The following is a 19,182-nucleotide window of genomic DNA, read 5'->3' as shown; positions in this document are numbered from 1 at the left end:
GAGAACAAGAAACAATGGGTGTTACCATACAGACTGTAACAAGAGTGATCAGGTAAGGTGAGTTATTACCAGCAGGAGAGCCGGGCGGGGGGTCGGAGGGGAGGGAGGGAACCTTTCGTAGTAATAATCAAATCAGCGGCACTGCTATGGGTACCCACATGGCCCCACAGTATGCCAACATTTTTATGGCTGACTTAGAACAATGCTTCCTCAGCTCTCGTCCCCTAACGCACCTACTCTACTTGCGCTACATTGATGACATCATCATCTGGACCCATGGAAAAGAAGCCCTTGAGGAATTCCACCATGATTTCAACAATTTCCATCCCACCATCAACTTCAGCCTGGACCAGTCCACACAAGAGATCCACTTCCTGGACACTACAGTGCTAATAAACGATGGTCACATAAATACTACCCTATACTGGAAACCTACTGACCGCTATTCCTACCTACATGCCTCCAGCTTTCACCCTGACCACACCACACGATCCATCATCTACAGCCAAGCTCTACGATACAACCGCATTTGCTCCAACCCCTCAGACAGAGACAAACACCTACAAGATCTCTATCAAGCACTCTTACAACTACAGTACTCACCTGCTGAAGTGAAGAAACAGATTGACAGAGCCAGAAGAGTACCCAGAAGTTACCTACTATGGGACAGGCCCAACAAAGAAAATAACAGGACGCCACTAGCAGTCACCTTCAGCCCCCAACTAAAACCTCTCCAACGCAACATCAAGGATCTTCAACCTATCCTGAAGGACGACCCATCACTCTCACAGATATTGGGAGACAGGCCAGTCCTTGCTTACAGACAGCCCCCCAACCTGAAGCAAATACTCACCAGCAACCATACACCACACAACAGAACCACTAACCCAGGAACCTATCCTTGCAACAAAGCCCATTGCCAACTGTGTCCACATATCTATTCAGGGGACACCATCATAGGGCCTAATCACATCAGCCACACTATCAGAGGCTCGTTCACCTGCACATTTACCAATGTGATATATGCCATCATGTACCAGCAATGCCCCTCTGCCATGTACACTGGCCAAACTGGATAGTCTCTAAGTAAAAGAATAAATGGACACAAATCAGATGTCAAGAATTATAACATTCAAAAAAAGAAAAGGAGTACTTGTGGCACCTTAGAGACTAACCAATTTATTTGAGCATGAGCTTTCGTGAGCTACAGCTCACTTCATCGATGAAGTGAGCTGTAGCTCACGAAAGCTCATGCTCAAATAAATTGGTTAGTCTCTAAGGTGCCACAAGTACTCCTTTTCTTTTTGCGAAGACAGACTAACACGGCAGTTACTCTGAAACATTCAAAAACCAGTCGGAGAACACTTCAATCTCTTTGGTCACTCGATTACAGACCTAAAAGTGGCAATTCTTCAACAAAAACACTTCAGAAACAGACTCCAACGAGAGACTGCTGAATTGGAATTAATTTGCAAACTGGATACAATTAACTTAGGCTTAAATAAAGACTGGGAGTGGATGTGTCATTACACGAAGTAAAACTATTTCCCCATGTTTATTTCCCTCCACCCCTACTGTTCCTCACACGTTCTTGTCAACTGCTGGAAATGGCCCACCTTGATCATCACTACAGAAGCCCCCCCCCATCTGCTGGTAATAGCTCATCTTACCTGATCACTCTTGTTACAGTGTCTATGGTAACACCCATTGTTTCATGTTCTCTGTGAATATAAAATCTCCCCACTGTATTTTCCACTACATGCATCCGATGAAGTGAGCTGTAGCTCACAAAAGCTTATGCTCAAATAAATTTGTTAGTCTAGTCTAAGGTGCCACAAGTACTCCTTTTCTTTTTGTGGATACAGACTAACATGGCTGCTACTCTGAAACCTGCAAATACAATTGTAATCCTGTTTCTTACCAAATGTTTTAACAAAGCAAGCAGTGTTTGTTTGTTTTTTAATTACTCTATGATCCAAATTTTTATCTATTAAATGCAGACAATTAACACAAGAGTGGCTTGTGCCTCAGATATCAGGTGAATAGAATTTTTTATCTCCAAGACATTTCCTCTATAATAATGCTGAATCTCCATCTGACGACATAATGAAAAAGACACAGTCATGAACACATTCAAGCATCACTTATGAAGGCAGATGCTCTTACTGTCATACTGATGACATCAAAGGACGCTCGTATGTGAGATCCAGCTACTCTTTGCTATAGCGCCTTCCTGCAACCGTGCTCTTGAGGTGAGGACGGAAAGAACAGTTACTGACATCTAGAGGCAGAGATATGTTCTATGTACCTGTCTTTGACAAAGATGGAGTGCTGGAAGGAAGTGAAAATACCTCCTTTACTTCTGTTCCTAGAAGGAGATATCTTCCACTGTTGTTCACAGTGTTGGCCCCAGGACATTAAAGAGACAAGCTGAGTGAGCTAATATTTTTTTAGTGGACCAATTTCTGTTTGGGAAAGAAAAAAAGCTTGCAAAGCTTTTGTTCAGGTCCTGTGTAAGCTCAAAATTGTGTCTTTTACCAACAGAAGTTAGTCCACTAAAGGATATTACCTCACCCACCCTGTCTCTAGAATCAGATAAAATTGTCCAGATACCATATTTGTAATGCGACCCATCTTTAGGTATCTCAGTTTGAGTCTTAAAAAGCCTCCAACAATAAAGGGGGTGGATTTAAGCTCGGATCCTCTTATGGGCTTTGTTACCTCTCTGCTTCACAGTGAAGATACTCTGGTCTCAAAAGATTCCTTCACATCCCTTAGCCGAAGTTAGTCCTAATTGTTTCATCCAATCCATCAACTAGGTGCTCCATGTTATGATGTCAACTCAAGAGGTGGAAGCACTGAAGCTTCTGGGGCATATGTCCACATTAACAGCACGAAAACCATGACATGCCATTAATTATTAAGACCAGTTCCAAGTGCAGTGCAGAGGAGTGCAGGAGCTTTGAGAACATGGATGACTCCAACTACTACTTGTGTCAAGACATTGCTTCATTACACTGGACTGACACAAAAACTTTAGTCCTGGACATAAGAGAAGAGGACTAAACTGAGAACAGCCTAAACACACAAATGTTGTTCAATCTTTAAGTAACACAACCTTTAAATAACACAATTATAATTCACTCAGATTAGAAACTCTTTAGGGCAGGGATCATTCTTTTATTAAGTATTTGTACCGTGCCTAGCACAGTGCAATTCTGGTCCACGACTGGGGCTCATAGGTGCTACCACAGTACAAATAACTAATAAAAATTGTTTAATAGTTCTAAGTTCAATGTCCTTGGGGGAAGGATCACACCAAAAACTAGTACAGTAACACTACATTTGAGGAGGGAAAGGTACTAAAAAAGAAGATCCTTAAAGAAACCCGCGAAAAAATTAAGGTTCTTAGACTCAACATAAAGGATACTTAATCACCTCTCAAGCAAAGGTAATAAAATAAAATGATAAAATAGTTTCTTTTCCAGAAGTAACTAAGGAAGATGCTTCTACAATTAAGCATTTTTAGATCAGCAGGTGCAGATAACTTGCATTTAAGAGTTTTAAAAGACTTGACAACCGATGTTAATTTTTAATAAAAATGTTGTAAAACTGGAGAAACTTCAGGACTGTCAATATTTTTAAAACAGAAAACAGGATGACTGATAATTATGGGCCAATTAACCTGACAATGATTCCCAGCAAAATAATGAAATGACTTATTAAGGATTCTAACATTAAAGAATTAGAAGATCTAAGTATAACTAACACCAATCAATATGGTTTAATGAGAAAATATGTTGTCAGACAAACATGATATAGTTCTTTGACAAGATTACAAGTCTTGTTAAAATATCAGCCTGCCAAGGTGTGATACAATGACAACAGAAGTTGGTCCATTACCCTGGGACCAATACGGCTACAACACTTCATACACTTTCTCACTATGTACTACTTTGTGGAACTAGAAACTTTACTTGATTAGTTGCAACACAGTTTTCCATATAGGTTATTACTTTGATCATACTCTACTTGAGCAATTTTTAGGTACACACACACACACACACACACACACACACACACACACAGAGAGAAATACACAGTGCATTATTATTTATTCACACATGCTAGGACAAAGATATTTATTACTTTACAGTTGAAACAGTGCAACACTTTCCCCAGTGGAAATGCGTGTGACAGAATAGGCCTTAAATGGATTATTCTTCCTAACATACCTGAATCTTTGCGCCTGGTGATGAACTGGCCCTCCAAATCGTCTAGCTGGTGAATGATACAGCTGTGATAACAGTGCCACATTTTTGTTCTGGTTAGGATTGGCTGCAAACTTCACAGTAATGGGTTCAGAGGAACCTGGGGGTTTGTGACCATTGAAACTTGTAATTGCCTCTTCTGCTTCTGACCTTTTGTCAAACCGGATAAAAGCGACCCCTCTGGACAAACCTTTTAATCAAACAAACAAACAAAAAATGCATTAAGGATAAGCTCAAAACAATTTTCCAAGTGAAAAAACAAAAATTAAGTACTTCTAAGGTCATGGCTTTAAGTTCTACAGTTTTACTGGTGGTTCTTCAACAGGATGAAATCAAAATATTTAAAAATAATTACGAAATTAAACACAAATGAGCACATTTACTTCAAATATATAATGATGATGGTGGAGCAAAACACATTTATAACATGTTAGTTCATAGTCCAAAAAAATCAAAAACTGTACAAAGTACAAGTGTTCTAGGAAACCCACTGTCAATTGACATTAAATGAAAAATATTTCAGATCAACTAAAACGTTTTCAAAGGAGAAATGCAAGGTGACTATTGGGCTAAAAATCATTTTTTATTTTTGCTCAGTTCTGTTACTCAAAATATCAAGAGACCTAAAACTGAAAAATAATTTCCAAACAGGAAATGAATGCATGCTGATGACACACCATTTCACAGATTCAAAGGCCAGAAGAAACCATTGTGATTGTCTAGTCTGATCTGCTGAACACATGCCACAGAATTTCACCCAAATCAAGTGCATTAGCTGATCGCCATATTTGGGGTTGGGAAGGAATTTTCCTCCAGGGCAGATTGGCAGAGGCCATGAGGGTTTTTCGCCTTCCTCTGCAGCATGGGGCACGGGTCACTTGCTGGAGGATTCTCTGCACCTTGAAGTCTTTAAATCATGATTTGAGGACCGCAATAGCTCAGACATAAGTTAGGGGTTTGTTAACAGGAGTTGGTGGGTGAGATTCTCTGGCCTGCATTGTGCAGGTCGTCAGACTAGATTATCCTTATTTGTGGTTAAGCTAGAGCCTCTCTTAAGACATCCTATTGTGATTTAAAGACCTCAACTGATGTCAACTCCATCACACCCCCTCAGAAGTTTTTCCAATGGTTAAATTACTCTCTTTCAAAAGATTGCAATTAATTTCCAATTAGATTTTGTCTAGGTTCAACTTTCAGCCACTGGAGTTTGTTAGGCCTTTGGTAGATAAAAGAGCCCTGTACTATCAGAAATCTTCTCCTAACAGTCATAAACTGTGATCAAGTCATCTCTTAACCCTCATGGTGGTAAGCTACATTGAATGAGCTTCTTAAGTCTCTCACTCTAAGGCAGGTTTGCCAGACTTAGAATCGTTCTACTGGCTCTTCTCTGAACCTTCCCCCTCCCCCCCCTTTTTTTTAAATAAATGTGCACAGGTATAGTAACAATAAGAGTCTGAAACATTTATATAGCATTTATTATATGCAGACTGGAAAATGTTTTTTAAAAGGTGGGTATGCATTATCTCCATTTTACAGATGGAGGAAACGGAAGCATAGAATGTTTAAGTGATGTAATCAACGTCATGAAGCAAGTGAATGTGAGAGCTGGGTGGAATCCACATCTCCTGCTTCCTAGTACAGTTATGGTTAAATTATTCTACTTGATGCATTCAGAGCCTTTCTATTCAGGAGCTTTTGCCGCATTCATTGATGATTTTAAGTACATGGGACTGAAACAGAGCATGGCCCTTACCTTAGTCTCTGCACTAAGGAAACACTGTGTAGCTCTGAAGTGCCTGAGTTAGGTATATGTTCTTGTTCTTTCCCGAGCGTAAAGACTCCACTTGGGTAGCACCAACAATGACACTAGCCTCTCCAGTTAGCTGTGAAGGAGCAGTGCCATGAACATGTTATGTTACTCTATGATCTTCCATTTGGGGGTTTCCTCGCACCTTCATGCATCTGGTACCAGTTATTGTCAAAAACAGGAGACTTGACCAGATGGACCATTAGTGAGATCTAATTTGGTTATGTTCCCACATACCCCCTGCACCAGCCAGAAAAGATATTCCTATGCTAGGGGAGGAAGAACACACTATATCCTCGCAAAGGGGGTCACAGCAGCTGCATCTCCTAGCTTCCAGCAGGCACTATACCACAGTCTGATGCACAGTCTCACTTCTCTTCTACTCTGTGCTGTGCTCCTTTAGTCCTCTCTCCTGCCCTACTTAAGTTACCATTTGAAATAGATCACCTATAATTTACTTGCTGTATAAATACACTTGGATTTTTATTATTTTTAATACATTGTTCAATTTCCCTTTTCCCTTCTCTTGTTTATCTTCATATTACATGCTTGTCTAATTCAGTTTGTAAACACTTCAGGTCAGGGCCTTATCTTTTAATCCCTAAAGACCATGTAAAGTTATGGCACTATATACAGGTTTGCTAAAATTAACATTGTCCATACTGTTCTATGGGACATAGGAGAAGAAACTACACAGGAAAATTAAAGAATTACATCCTAAGGGACAAGGTCTTCTCATGAGAAAGATTAAAAATTGGTTATGTGACAACCAAGTTTAATACACAGCTGTTGCTTAAAGTGCAGAAAAGTTATTAATGAGGCACTATAAGAGCCAGTATTTAAGACCAACACGACAACTGCAACATTTATAACAGCTATAATTGAAAAGGCTGGCCATTTCTATGAGAAGCCCCTGTTTTCAAATACTCAACTTTGAGAAACTTTTACACACTGGAATGAAGTTTTCTAGGACTGGTCTCTATTTCAGGGGATGTCAGATTAAATAGTTTCACTGTCTTTGTTTACAAGGAGAACGAGTGCATGGGGGAACCTCCTCCATTATCAAAATGTGACTATTTTTGGACAGATCTTGCTCCAAAACAACTGGGAGCATAAAGCTGGAATTTGGCAAGAGAATGAGGCGCATCCGACTATTCTGATGAAAAATTATTTTGACTGGTCCAAGTTATGAGGATCAGAAAACTACATTTTTGTACAATTATTTAGCAAAGGTCTGCACGTGTAATTTTTACCCGTATTTTAAAAGGGAAGGAAGGCTGTGCTGCACATGGCATGGCTAACTTAGCTGTACAATCTGTACAAGATATTTCCTGCGACAGCTATACAGTTAATGTCATTTAGGGTTCAAACGGTGCACTTGGGTAATCCTTCATGAGTTGCCATCTCCAAAATTCAACCTAGATGGAGCTACTATAAGATGAGTGCAAAACTGGTCAGAAAACCATTCTGAGAGAGTAGTTATCAGTGGTTCACAGTCATGCTGGAAGGGCATAATGAGTGGGGTCCCGCAGGGATCAGTTCTGGGTCCAGTTCACCTCAATATCTTTATCAATGATTTAGATAATGGCATAAAAAGTACACTTATAAAGTTTGCAGACGATATCAAGCTGAGAGGGGTTGCAAGGGCTTTGGAGGATAGGATTAAAATTCAAAATGATCTGGACAAACTGGAGAAATGGTCTGAAGTAAATAAGATTAAATTCAATAAGGACAAATACAAAGTACTCCACTTAGGAAGGAACAATCTGTTGCACACATACAAAATGGGAAATGACTGCCTAGGAAGGAGTACTATGGAAAGGGGTCTGGTGGCGATAGTGGATTACAAGCTAAATATTAGTCAACAGTGTAACTCTGTTGCAAAAAAAAGCAAACATCATTCTGGGATGTATTAGCAGGAGTGTTGTAAGCAAGATACAAGAAGTAATTCTTCTGCTCTACTCCATGCTGATTAGGCCTCAACTGGAGTATTGTGTCCAGTTCTAGGCGCCACATTTCAGGAAAGATGTGGACAAATTGGAGAAAGTCCAGAGAAGAGCAACAAAAATTATTAAAGGTCTAGAAAACATGACCTACGAGTGAAGATTGAAAAAACTGGGTTTGTTTAGTCTGGAGAAGAGAAGACTGAGAGGGGACATGATAACAGTTTTCAAGCATGTAAAAGGTTGTTACAAGGAGGAGGAAGAAAAATTGTTTCTTAATCTCTGAGGATAGGACAAGAAGCAAGGGGCTTAAATTGCAGCAAGGAAGGTTTAGGTTGGACATTAGGAAAAACTTAACTGTCAGAGTGGCTAAGCACTGGAATAAATTGCCTAGGGAGGTTGTGGAATCTCCATCATTTGAGATTTTTAAGTGCAGGTTAGACAAACACCTGTCAGGAATGGTCTAGGTAATACTTAGTCCTGCCATGAGTGCAGGGAACTTAAGGTTGTGTGAGCAACCCTTAACTTTGGCCATTCCTGACCTGAGTGTTGAACTAAGCAACACTCATCAAAGAATAATAGAATATTAGGGTTGGAAGAACCTCAGGAGGTCATCTAGTTCGGCTCAAAGCAGGACCAACCCCAACTAAATCATGCCAGCCAGGGCTTTGTCAAGCCGGGCCTTAAAAACCTCTAAGGATGGAGATTCCACCACTTCCCTAGGGAACTCATTCCAGGGCTTCACCACCCTCCTAGTGAAATAGTGTTTACTAATATCCAACCTAGACCTCCCCCACTGCAACTTGAGATCATTGCTTCTTGTTGTGTCGTCTGCCATCACTGAGAACAGCCTAGCTCCATCCTCCTTGGAACCCCCCTTTGGGTAGTTAAGTCTGCAATCAAATCTCCCCTCACTCTTCTGCAGACTAAATAACCCCAGTTCCCTCAGCCTCTCCTCGTAAGTCATGTGCCCCAGCCCCCTAATAATTTTTGCTGCCCTCCACTGGACTCTCTCCAATTTGTTCACATCTCTTCCGTAGAGGGGGGGACCAAAATTGGACATATTTATCGTAACTTTCTCTCTTAAATCTCATTCAGTATATTCAGAAGTGACAAAGAAAACAGTTAGCAAGTTTGTGAAGCTTGTTGCTAAAGCTTTTGGTTAGCAGTAACTGGAAAGGACCTTGAGAAACTCCAGATATACTAAAGTGCAATGAGAAATTATGAAGATCAATTTCAAGTTGATTACAGGTATTTAAGGAACAAGTTATCCTCTCACATAAAATGATAGCTATTATTTAGCAGTAAAATCCAGACTATCTGTGAAAAGTACTTTCTTGCTTCTCCTTGTCCAGCAGCTGGGGTCGGCAGTGCAGACTCACAGAGTGTGATTGGCACAACTTTTGCAAACCAGATAGCCACATCAGATGTTCTTGGGTTGAAACTGGAATTTTCATTCTCTTAGGCAGGCTACCTGACACACCTGACAAGCCCCCATTGCCCAACAGAGGTACAGAGGTGAAGCAGTATGCCTAAGGTCAGCTGCAGAACTGGGAATAGAACTCAGGGCTCTCGTATCCCAATCCTATACCCTCTCCACTGTACCATGCTGCCTCCCTTGTGAAAAAGTAAAGGTAACAAAATCTGCTTCAGGTTGCAAGCTGATCTTCTACAGTGATGAAGTACTGCATAATCAGATAGTTGTATTGTTCTATGTCAAGCACCAGGAATGGACAATTGGTGGGGTCAAGATACTGAATTTGGCAGACCAAAGATCTGATCTGGTAAAGATCTGATCTGGTATAAATCATGTGTTTTTAATACCATTCTCAATTTACAGAGAATAATCTACAAAATGGACTCTAAGTCATGTGTTTCAGAAAAGCCCCCAAAACAGGGATGTTTGCCGTTCTAGTTCTATATTTCTGGGACATAGTGATCAATACCAAATTCAACAATTAGTTTCTGAACATATATAAAAATTACCTGGAAAATTAAAAGTTAATTTTAAGCACCAATAATCTTTGAAAGAATGAACATTTCTGTGTACCCTGTATAGTCAAGTTTTTAATATCTAACATCACTGTGCATACCTGTAGTTTGATCCACAAGTACACGCGAGTTGATGATGCGGCCAAAGCGTGAAAACATGTCTTCTACATCTTTTTGTGTCATTGTCCTTGGTAGTCCACTAATATACAAGTTAGCATCTTTGATAACTTCAGAACTTGGACGAGCGTACGACACCTTCAAGAGAAATTTTTTTTATGGTATGTGAAATTACATGAATGATTTGCTGTGTTATAAGACACCCACCTAAAATCCTTCTTTTGTAATATAGGCAATTTTCCTACAGTAGTTTCATAAAAGGAAAAAAAGATTGCCAGCATATAAAAAGCAAGCAACAAAAGTGTTTTTTTGTGTTTAATTTAAAAAAAAAGAAGAAGATACACAATCCTCTTCACTATTCGACTCTACTGACAATGAAACCAAGGCCCTGTCTACACTGGGAAGTTTCTGCACAGTAAAGCAGCTTTCTGCACTGTAACTCCCGAAGTGTACACATTGCCAAGCCACTTAGTGCGCAGAAACTGCACAGTTGGAGCGCTTAAAAAAACAAGCACTCCAACGAGAGGCATAGATCCTTCTGCACCGGAGAGAGCACTGCGGTACCACTATAGACACCATGGTTGATTACAATGCTGCGACTGGCCTCCGGGAGGTGTCCCACAATGCCTGTTCTCACCTCTCTGGTCATCAGTTTGAACTCTATTGCCCTCAGGTGACCAACCCTCATCCCCACCCCGTAAATTCTTCTGGTCTTAGCGCATCTTTCCAAGTGGCCATGCCTGCTCCATGCACCAGGGGATCCCCCGCTGGTGCAATGCTGAGCTGCTGGACCTCATCAGCATTTGGGGAGAAAAGGCTGTCCAGACCCAGCTGTGCTCCACTCGTAGGAATTATGATACCTATGGACAGATTTCACAATGTAAGACAGAAAGAAGACATGACTGGGACACGCTGCAGTGTAGGGTAAAAGTGAAGGAGCTGCAGAATGCCTACCATAAGGCACAGAAGGCAAACCGCCGCTCCAGTGCTGCCCCCACAAGCTGCCAGTTCTACAAAGAGCTGGACGCAATACTCGGCTGTGACTCCACCTCCACTGTGAAGACCATTGTGGATACTTCAGTGGGTCGTGTGCCAGTCGAGAGTGGACCGAGCCAGGAGGAGGAAATCTTGGACAAGGACATGGAGGGGGACCCAGAGGTTGAGGATGACTAGGAGGCCAGAGATGCATGCAGCCAGGAGCTCTTTTCTACCCTGGAGGAGGCTAGCCAGTCACAACTGTCATAGACTGGCAAAGCACAAACAGGAGAGGAGGCCCTTGGTAAGTGGATCTGATTATGGGAATCGCTGAAGCGAGTTGTTGGGGGCAGGAGGGTTGCAGTAAGCAGACTTGTCTCCCACTGCATGCCTAGTCTCAGCTGCGGAACAGCCTGCTGATTGACTCCCTCACTTCATGGGAATCTGCCTCAGATCTTCAGGAAACTCTTGTGGAGATATTGGGCAATCCGCTGCCACAGGTTCTTCGGTAAAGCTGCTTTGTTTCTTGCCCCATTAATGGTCACTTTCCCATGCTCTGTGCCATCACGGGGGGCGGGGGGGGGGGAGGGGAGAGAGACCATTGCTGCACACAGGTTAGCTGCACAGGCACCAGGGAGGAAGCCGCAGGATTGGAGAAGACCCTCCCTTGATTCCCTGCTCACCCTCAGCAGCGAGATATCTTCCATAATGATCACATCCTGTGGAAAGTGTGGGGACAGGAATGATTATCAGGCCCCCCCTACAGTGCTGGCTCTCCAAGAGCCATATGCCCAGAATACAGCAGGGTCCAGGACGAGTGATTTACCCTGCCCCTGTGGCTACTCACCATTCTGGGAGTCTTGTGGCTTGGCTTGTGTGTGCTTGCCTGGGGTCAGCCAGTTAGTGACAGGTGCGTGAGAGTACTGGCTTTGTTTTAAATCACTGAATTAGTGTTGTCTGTGTTGAAAGCAATACTGTTTCTGTAAAATGTTCCGTTTAAACTTCACAAAGATGACCTTGGGAGCCTAGCCTCCCTCTTTGTTATTGGCGGCTGAACGGCTGCACAGAATTAGAAAGCAGCCAAGAAAAACTAAGGAAGATTTTCTGCGTGATGTTATGATGCACTCCACCGCCGAGAAACAGGAATTGAAGGAGTGGAGAAACAGCGCAAAGAGGGACCAAAAGGAGAACACAGCACGCCAGAATGAAGCCGCAGAGCGGCTCTGAAACATTATGGAGCACCAAGCAGACATGCTCCAGGCAACACTAGCTCTGCAAACCGAGCAACTCTGCGCGCGCCCGCCCTCCCCTACAGCTGCTGTCACAAAACTCTTTCCCATGCACTCCCCAGACATCGCCAACACACTCTTATCAACCTCCTCGCTCAAGCCTATACCCGCAGCATTCCACTCCTTCCCCTCACAGTCCAGCACTGTGGACTCCCACTACGCACAGCACTCAAACACCCATCCCTCTGCAGTTTGGCCCTGCTGAAGTACAGCACCTACTTCATTGTACTCCAAAGGAGAAGGCTGGATATGATCCCTGGACATACTCAAATTTTTAGCTGTCCTGGGATGCCTCCTCCCCCTGGGACCTTCCCTTCCCCCATCCCCCTCACTCCTAATTTTTGCTTGTTTGACTCTCCTTTTAATAAAATAATTGTGATGGTTTGAAAGCAATCTTTATTCTATTAACTGAAAGCAAAAAGAGCACTGCAAAGCAACATACAATTATGTTAAATCCCCTTATTGCATCATGTGCATTAGTCACCTCCTAGCATTAAAAGCATTACAAGCACTGCAATCCTGAGCATAGCAACAAATATTAGTGGCTTTCAGCTTCAAATTGCTGCCTCAAGACATCCCTGATCCTTATGGCCCTGCACTGTGCCTCTCTAATAGCCTTGGTGTCTGGTTGTTCAATCTCAGCCTCCAGGTGCTGAGCCTCTGTGGTACAACCCTGAGTGAAGTTTTCACCCTTCCCTTCACAAATATTCTGGAGCTGTGAAAAATTAAGCGGGGGAGGGAGGGAGAGGAAGGGGGGGTGCTCCCTTTTATGGGCACCCAGCCAACCAGTTAGCTATTAAGTTCCTCTTGGTGGCTGTTCTCTGCTTGCTTTACCTGTAAAGACTTAACAAAGTCCCCCAGGTAAAGGAAAGGGAGTGGGCACCTGACCAAAAGAGCCAATGGGAAGGCTAGAACTTTTTAAAAATGGGAAAAAAAGCTTTCCCTTTGTCTCTCTGGTTGTTCTCTCTTGGCTGAAGAGACAGGGACAGCAGGAATGCTGTGTAAAGTTTGAACCATGTATGAAAAATTATCTTCCATACCTAGAAGGATTCATTGGGACAGGGAATGTTTAGATAGATGTGATCAAATTTATTTCTCTATTTTGGGTTGTGGATTTCCTCTGTGATAAGCTCACATATTTTTGTTTTCTTTTGTAATGTTAAGCTGGCCTCCAGGGAGCCATTCCTGGTGTTTAACCCCTTTCCAGTTGCTTTATAAAATCAAGCAATAGCCTGATTTTCCAGATGTGTTTCCTTTCTTCTTTTTTAATAAAATTTACCTCTCTTAAAAAACCTGATTGAAAAACATATGCACAGACCTTACCTTTTAAGACACAAAACCAATTAGCTGGTGGCAACAGCTGGATTTCCCTTTTGTTTGTTTTCTCTCTCAGCTTTCCCAAGGGAGGGATGGAAAAGCCAAGGGGCCTTAGGGAAAACTTCAAGTGAGTTTTTCCGGGATTTGCAAGAGGCAGTTTTTCACTTGGGTGGTGGCAGTGTTTACTGAGCCAAGGTCAGAGCAAAGCTGTAACCTTGGGAGTTTAAAACAAGCATGGGGTGACAAGTATTAATTTTTAGAATCCTTGCAGGCCCCTACCTTCTGCGCTCAAAGTGCTAGAATGGGGAATCAGCCTTGACAGAAGCGTACGGCACACGGCTATATGCATAGGAATATTGTCATTGGTCAGGTACAGCTTCCCATAGAGGCAGCGCCAGCGGGCTTTTAAATGGCCAAAAACACACTCCACAGTCATTCTGCACTTGCTCAGCCTGTTGTTGAACCGCTCCCTGCTGCTGTCGAACCGCTCCTTGCTGCTGTCAAGTTGTCCCATGTATGGCTTCATAAGCCACGGCATTAAGGGTAGATGGGGTCTCCCAGGATCACAATGGGCATTTCGATCTCCCCTACAGTGATTGTCTGGTCTGGGAAGAAAGTCCCTGCTTGCAGCTTCCTGAACAGGCCAGTGTTCCAAAAGATGTGCGCGTGATCCACAAAAGCGCCTGGAGAACCATTGAGAAATACCCCTTGCGATTAAAGTACTCGGTGGCTGGGCAGTCTGGTGCCAGAATTGGAATATGCGTGCCATCTATCGCCCCTCCGCAGTTAGGAAAGTCCATTTGTGCAAAGCCATCCACAATGTCATGCACGTTACCCAGAGTCACCATCTTTCAGAGCAGGATGCGATTAATAGCCCTGCACACTTCAGTCAACATGAGTCCAATGGTAGACTTTCCCACTCCAAACTGATTAGCAACCAATCAGTAGCAGTCTGGAGTAGTCAGCTACCACAGTGTGATTGCCACGCACTTCTCCATTGGGAGGGAAGCTCTCATTGTTGTGTCCTTGTGCTGCAGGGCTTGGGCGAGCTCATCACAGAGTCCCATGAATGTGGCTTTCCTCATCCGAAAGTTCCGCAGCCACTGCTCATCACCCCAGATGTGCATGATGATGTGATCCTACCATTCAGTGCTGGTTTCCCCAAGCATAAAAACGACACTCCACTGTGGTCAGCAGCTCCGCGAATACCACAAGCAATCTCATGTCATAGCTATTATGTGTGGTGAAATCAATGTCACACTCCTCTTGCCTTTGTAGTTTAAGGAATAACTCCACTGCCACTCATGATGTGCTGGTCAGAGCAAGCAGCATACTGGTCAGCAGTGCGGGATCCATTCCTGCAGCCCAAATAGGCAGGGCGTGCAGTACACAAACCGTTGAAAGACAGTGTCGAATGTGAACGGAAGCACAGGGATTGCTGGGATGCGAAGCAATGCATCACGGGTCACTGGTACGGGACCCAGGATGCCCCACAACCCCCTCTACCTTCCCACAAGTCTTAGTAGCAGAAAAGAAAGAGGTGCTCTGTGGGATAGCTGCCCAGAGTGCACCGCTCCAAATACTGACGCAAGTGTGAACATGCTACTGCGCAGGCAGCTGACAGTGTGAGCACTCTCTGAGCGGAGCTGTAACTGCCGGCACTGTAACTTTGCCAGTGTAGACGTGCTCCTAAGTGGCATCATTACTCTGATGAGCCAACTACAGGCCCAGCATTGATCCTGCCAACTGACATATAATACACTGAGCAGCCCCGATGTGAGCTTTGCTTCGTGTATCATATCTGTTATTTTGTAATAATTTCAGTGCCTACTAAGAACCAGTAACTATATTCAAGCAAAAAGAAAAGGAACACTTGTGGCACCTTCAAGACTAACCAATTTATTTGAGCATAAGCTTTCGTGAGCTACAGCTCACTTCATCGGATGCATCCGATGAAGTGAGCTGTAGCTCACGAAAGCTTATGCTCAAATAAATTGGTTAGTCTCTAAGGTGCCACAAGTACTCCTTTTCTTTTTGCAAATACAGACTAATACGGCTGTTACTCTGAAACCTATATTCAAGCACAGAACATACCAACTGAAGAACTCATGACATCAATACAGGCTTTAGCACCTGAGTTAGGGACAGTTAACCAGCAAAAATATACCTTTTATCCTTCTTCAAACTTTCTAGTACAGAAAAAGAAAGTTACAGGCAAATATTTCAGCTGATCTGAGAGTCTATCCTTTTCAGGACAATGATATATATACATTGTGCATGTCTTTCCTTCGTTTTAAGGCAGAGCTCATTGAGTACCTGAGATTCACATGAGTTCAATCCAAAAGCCAGGCAACAATCTGGAATAATCTTACCTACTGTGCACAGACACCACAGTCGTCACCATATGGCATTGAGATAGAACCCATGACCTGCCAGTAATTATGTACACCAGGGGTATGTAAATTGGCACCTAGATACTATAGTGATGGGTGCTCTAAAAATGGAGAGAGAGAGAGAGAGAGAGAGAGAGAATATCTTTGAAAATAAAGCTATTACAAAAGCTGAGGTGTTTGACAGCTCATTCCACTGCACGGTTCCCCTATAAACACCCTGTTCCCAGTTTCTGATGCTCTCTGATGCACAGCATTCACTCAAGAAAAGCAAATGACAAAACAAATATTTATCTGAGCATGGAATCTAAAACGTCTCAGACTTATAAGAACTTCTTCCAATGTAAGTTACCAATATAATTGACAAATAGATTTGCAAAACAAATGGGCATGACTTGAGCTGCCTACTTGGGGTGGCTATTGTGCTTTAGAGTGGTATCAAAGAGACAGATACTTTGGGAACTCCGAGAAAAAAGTGCTGAATACTTGGCAATCCACACTTAATTCAGGGGCAGCTGCTGGGTGTCCAGCATTTATGAAAATCAGTCCAAAAGCCCTCAAAGCAGTTTTAAGACAGTAATGAAACAACAAAATGCTAATTAGAAGTTTTCAAAATAATTTATCTCACCAGCTAAGCTTTTCAAACATTTTCTTACATCAAAAGAAGCACTGCTTTAAGTTATGCAAGATGCTAAACCAACATCCATTCTTGAGCTTTTAATCTTGCAAGGCATATAGAAGTCGAAAAGGAATTGGGGAGACAACTGACTAGGAGAATGCATTAAAGTTTTAGAAGACAGAGTTCCAGTTAACTGTTCTTTATGTATAAGTTACACTTTTACAATATTAAGCTTTAAAATCCATGCTTGTTACCTTGATTGTTTTTGACTGAAGTCTCAGGCCATTCAGTGTGTTTATTGCTCTTTCAGCATCTTTAGCACTCACATAGTTCACAAAGCCATAGCCTAAGCTGTGTCCTGCATGAAAGAACATTTTTTTACATTAATCCTGATGAATAAAAAGGTGTCACTGATGAAATACAAGTAAAAAAGTATTTGGTCTATAGATGACAAAACTTCACCTAAATCATACAAAAACTTAAGAGCTTTTCCAACAACTCCAGGTTAAGTTACTCAGGCCTGTCACATATCATGTGGGAAAAAGAAAAGGAGTACTTGTGGCACCTTAGAGACTAACCAATTTATCTGAGCATGAGCTTTCACGAAAGCTCATGCTCAAATAAATTGGTTAGTCTCTAAGGTACCACAAGTACTCCTTTTCTTTTTGCAAAGACAGACCAACACGGCTGTTACTCTGAAACCTATCATGTGGGGTGTCTGATGTAATGCTCACCCATTTGTCACTTCAGACGTGTGTCCTTGAGGCTAGTGCATCTCAGATGGCAAATGGAGAGCCTCAACAATACATTCAAGTCTGAAACAATGACTCAGGTACCCTGTTTCATCTGCAATTACAATCAGCAACTATTTTGTCACCTGGAACAGATCCTGACATGCAACATTTTCTGATTTCACTTCTTATTGTCTCCCCTCTACCCTTCAACAGGGTGCTTCAAAATCTGTGAGAGAACAGTTAAACTTCATGCAAAAACAAATGAACCAAGTGCTAAACTAAGTTTATAAATATACAAAGTTTAAAAAAAAAAAAAGTAGCAAGTGAGAACGTTTGGCAAATGACCGTGCACCAGAAAAGTCACAAGATTATCCGTTTCCCTGCTGCTGCAGCAACTCAATCCTCCATTCCTGGAGGCAAGAGTAGAGAAAGAGGGCTATCTTTCACACCACTCTTATTATTTCGTTAAATTTGTCATGCTCTGTATGTAAGGGTGGAGAAAACCTTAGGTCCAAGTTGGTTCATGCCCTGTCTCTTAAAACAAAAACAGCCGTACTTCTCTGCAGGTATATTACTGGATGTTCATGTCCATCCTCTTCTTAAATTATTCTTCACTCCCTCTTAAGTGTTTGAGAATAAAAATTCAATCTTTAAATCATCTCAGACAGTTACTCTGAAGAAATGTTTCAGAGTAGCAGCTGTGTTAGTCTGTATTCAAAAAAACAAAAGGAGGACTTGCCACTGAATGCATCCGATGAAGTGAGCTGTAGCTCACGAAAGTTTATGCTCAAATAAATCTGCTAGTCTCTAAGGTGCCACAAGTCCTCCTTTTCTTTCTGAAGAAATGAATTCTCAGACAAACATTCTTTCTCCAATTGCCCCAAATGCCAGCTCCCAGCTGAAGTACCAAGTACCAAGCCCACTTTAGGGTGCAACGTCCTTGTGGTTAGGGACTGCCACCAGATATATAACACTGTAGTGGGGCATCTGCCCCACTCCTGGAGAACAGGGGTTAAAAGCAGCCAAGCTAACCTGATTGGGGAAGCAGTCACAGCTGTGGCCTGCTCAATTAGCGCCCAGCTGGTCCTGATAAGAGGGCTGTGGGCAAGAAGCTGGAGGAGTCTCACTCTAGCCCTGGAGTGGGATGGGCTAGCTGCCTGAGAGGAAGGTACCTGAAGCAGAGCAGTATTGGGGCAGGGCAAGAGGAGCTAGGGAGCTCCAGCCTGGTAAAACCCCAGGCTGCAGGCCTTGTTGAAGGCCTACGAAGAGGTACTGGGGCCTCAGAGGTGCAGCCTAGGAATAGGCAGAGGCAGCTGGTCCTAACCCCTTGCCAATGATGCGTGGCCATTACAGACTGCTGTCTGCCCCAGTGAGCGGGAGCTAGATGACGACTGGCAGTAGCCACCGAGGCAAGGCGGGTTTAGAGGGTTGGGGGTTCCCCTGGGATGGGAGACCCAGAGAGAGTGGGGGTACTGCTGGGGCAGAACCCTGAGGTAAAGGGGCACCGGAGTCCAGGAGGGACATGGGGCCTGAGGCAGGCAAGACACCGGCCTGCAGAGGGCGCTCTGGGCTGGACAAGAGCTAATCCCCAAAACGACGAGCAGGAAGCACCACACTGGTGAGTCGTCTCCTCGCTACAAACAAATTTTAAATTTTCTCAAATAATTTGACCTAAATACAGTGACTCTCCCTCAACAAAAATTCCCTCTCCCTGCTTCACAGTCAGAG

At 42.9% G+C, this 19,182-nt stretch overlaps 1 protein-coding gene across 1 annotated transcript in view; it reads right to left on the bottom strand.

The window, feature by feature from the left end:
• ELAVL1 (ELAV like RNA binding protein 1) overlaps positions 1-19,182 on the bottom strand; it is a 99,954-nt gene that overhangs the window by 12,304 nt on the left and 68,468 nt on the right. Inside the window, exons 3-5 of the mRNA XM_077841842.1 lie at positions 16,975-17,078; positions 10,115-10,268; positions 4,236-4,461 (exon numbers count right to left, since the gene is read on the bottom strand). Of these exons, the coding sequence (XP_077697968.1) occupies positions 4,236-4,461; positions 10,115-10,268; positions 16,975-17,078 (484 nt within the window). The remainder of the gene's footprint in view (positions 1-4,235; positions 4,462-10,114; positions 10,269-16,974; positions 17,079-19,182) is intronic.

The sequence above is a fragment of the Eretmochelys imbricata genome, chromosome 25 (assembly GCF_965152235.1).
Source record: "Eretmochelys imbricata isolate rEreImb1 chromosome 25, rEreImb1.hap1, whole genome shotgun sequence".
Classification (NCBI taxonomy): Eukaryota; Metazoa; Chordata; order Testudines; family Cheloniidae; genus Eretmochelys; species Eretmochelys imbricata.
Note: the sequence above shows the minus strand (reverse complement) of the source record. Positions and strands in the feature narration are given on the sequence as shown.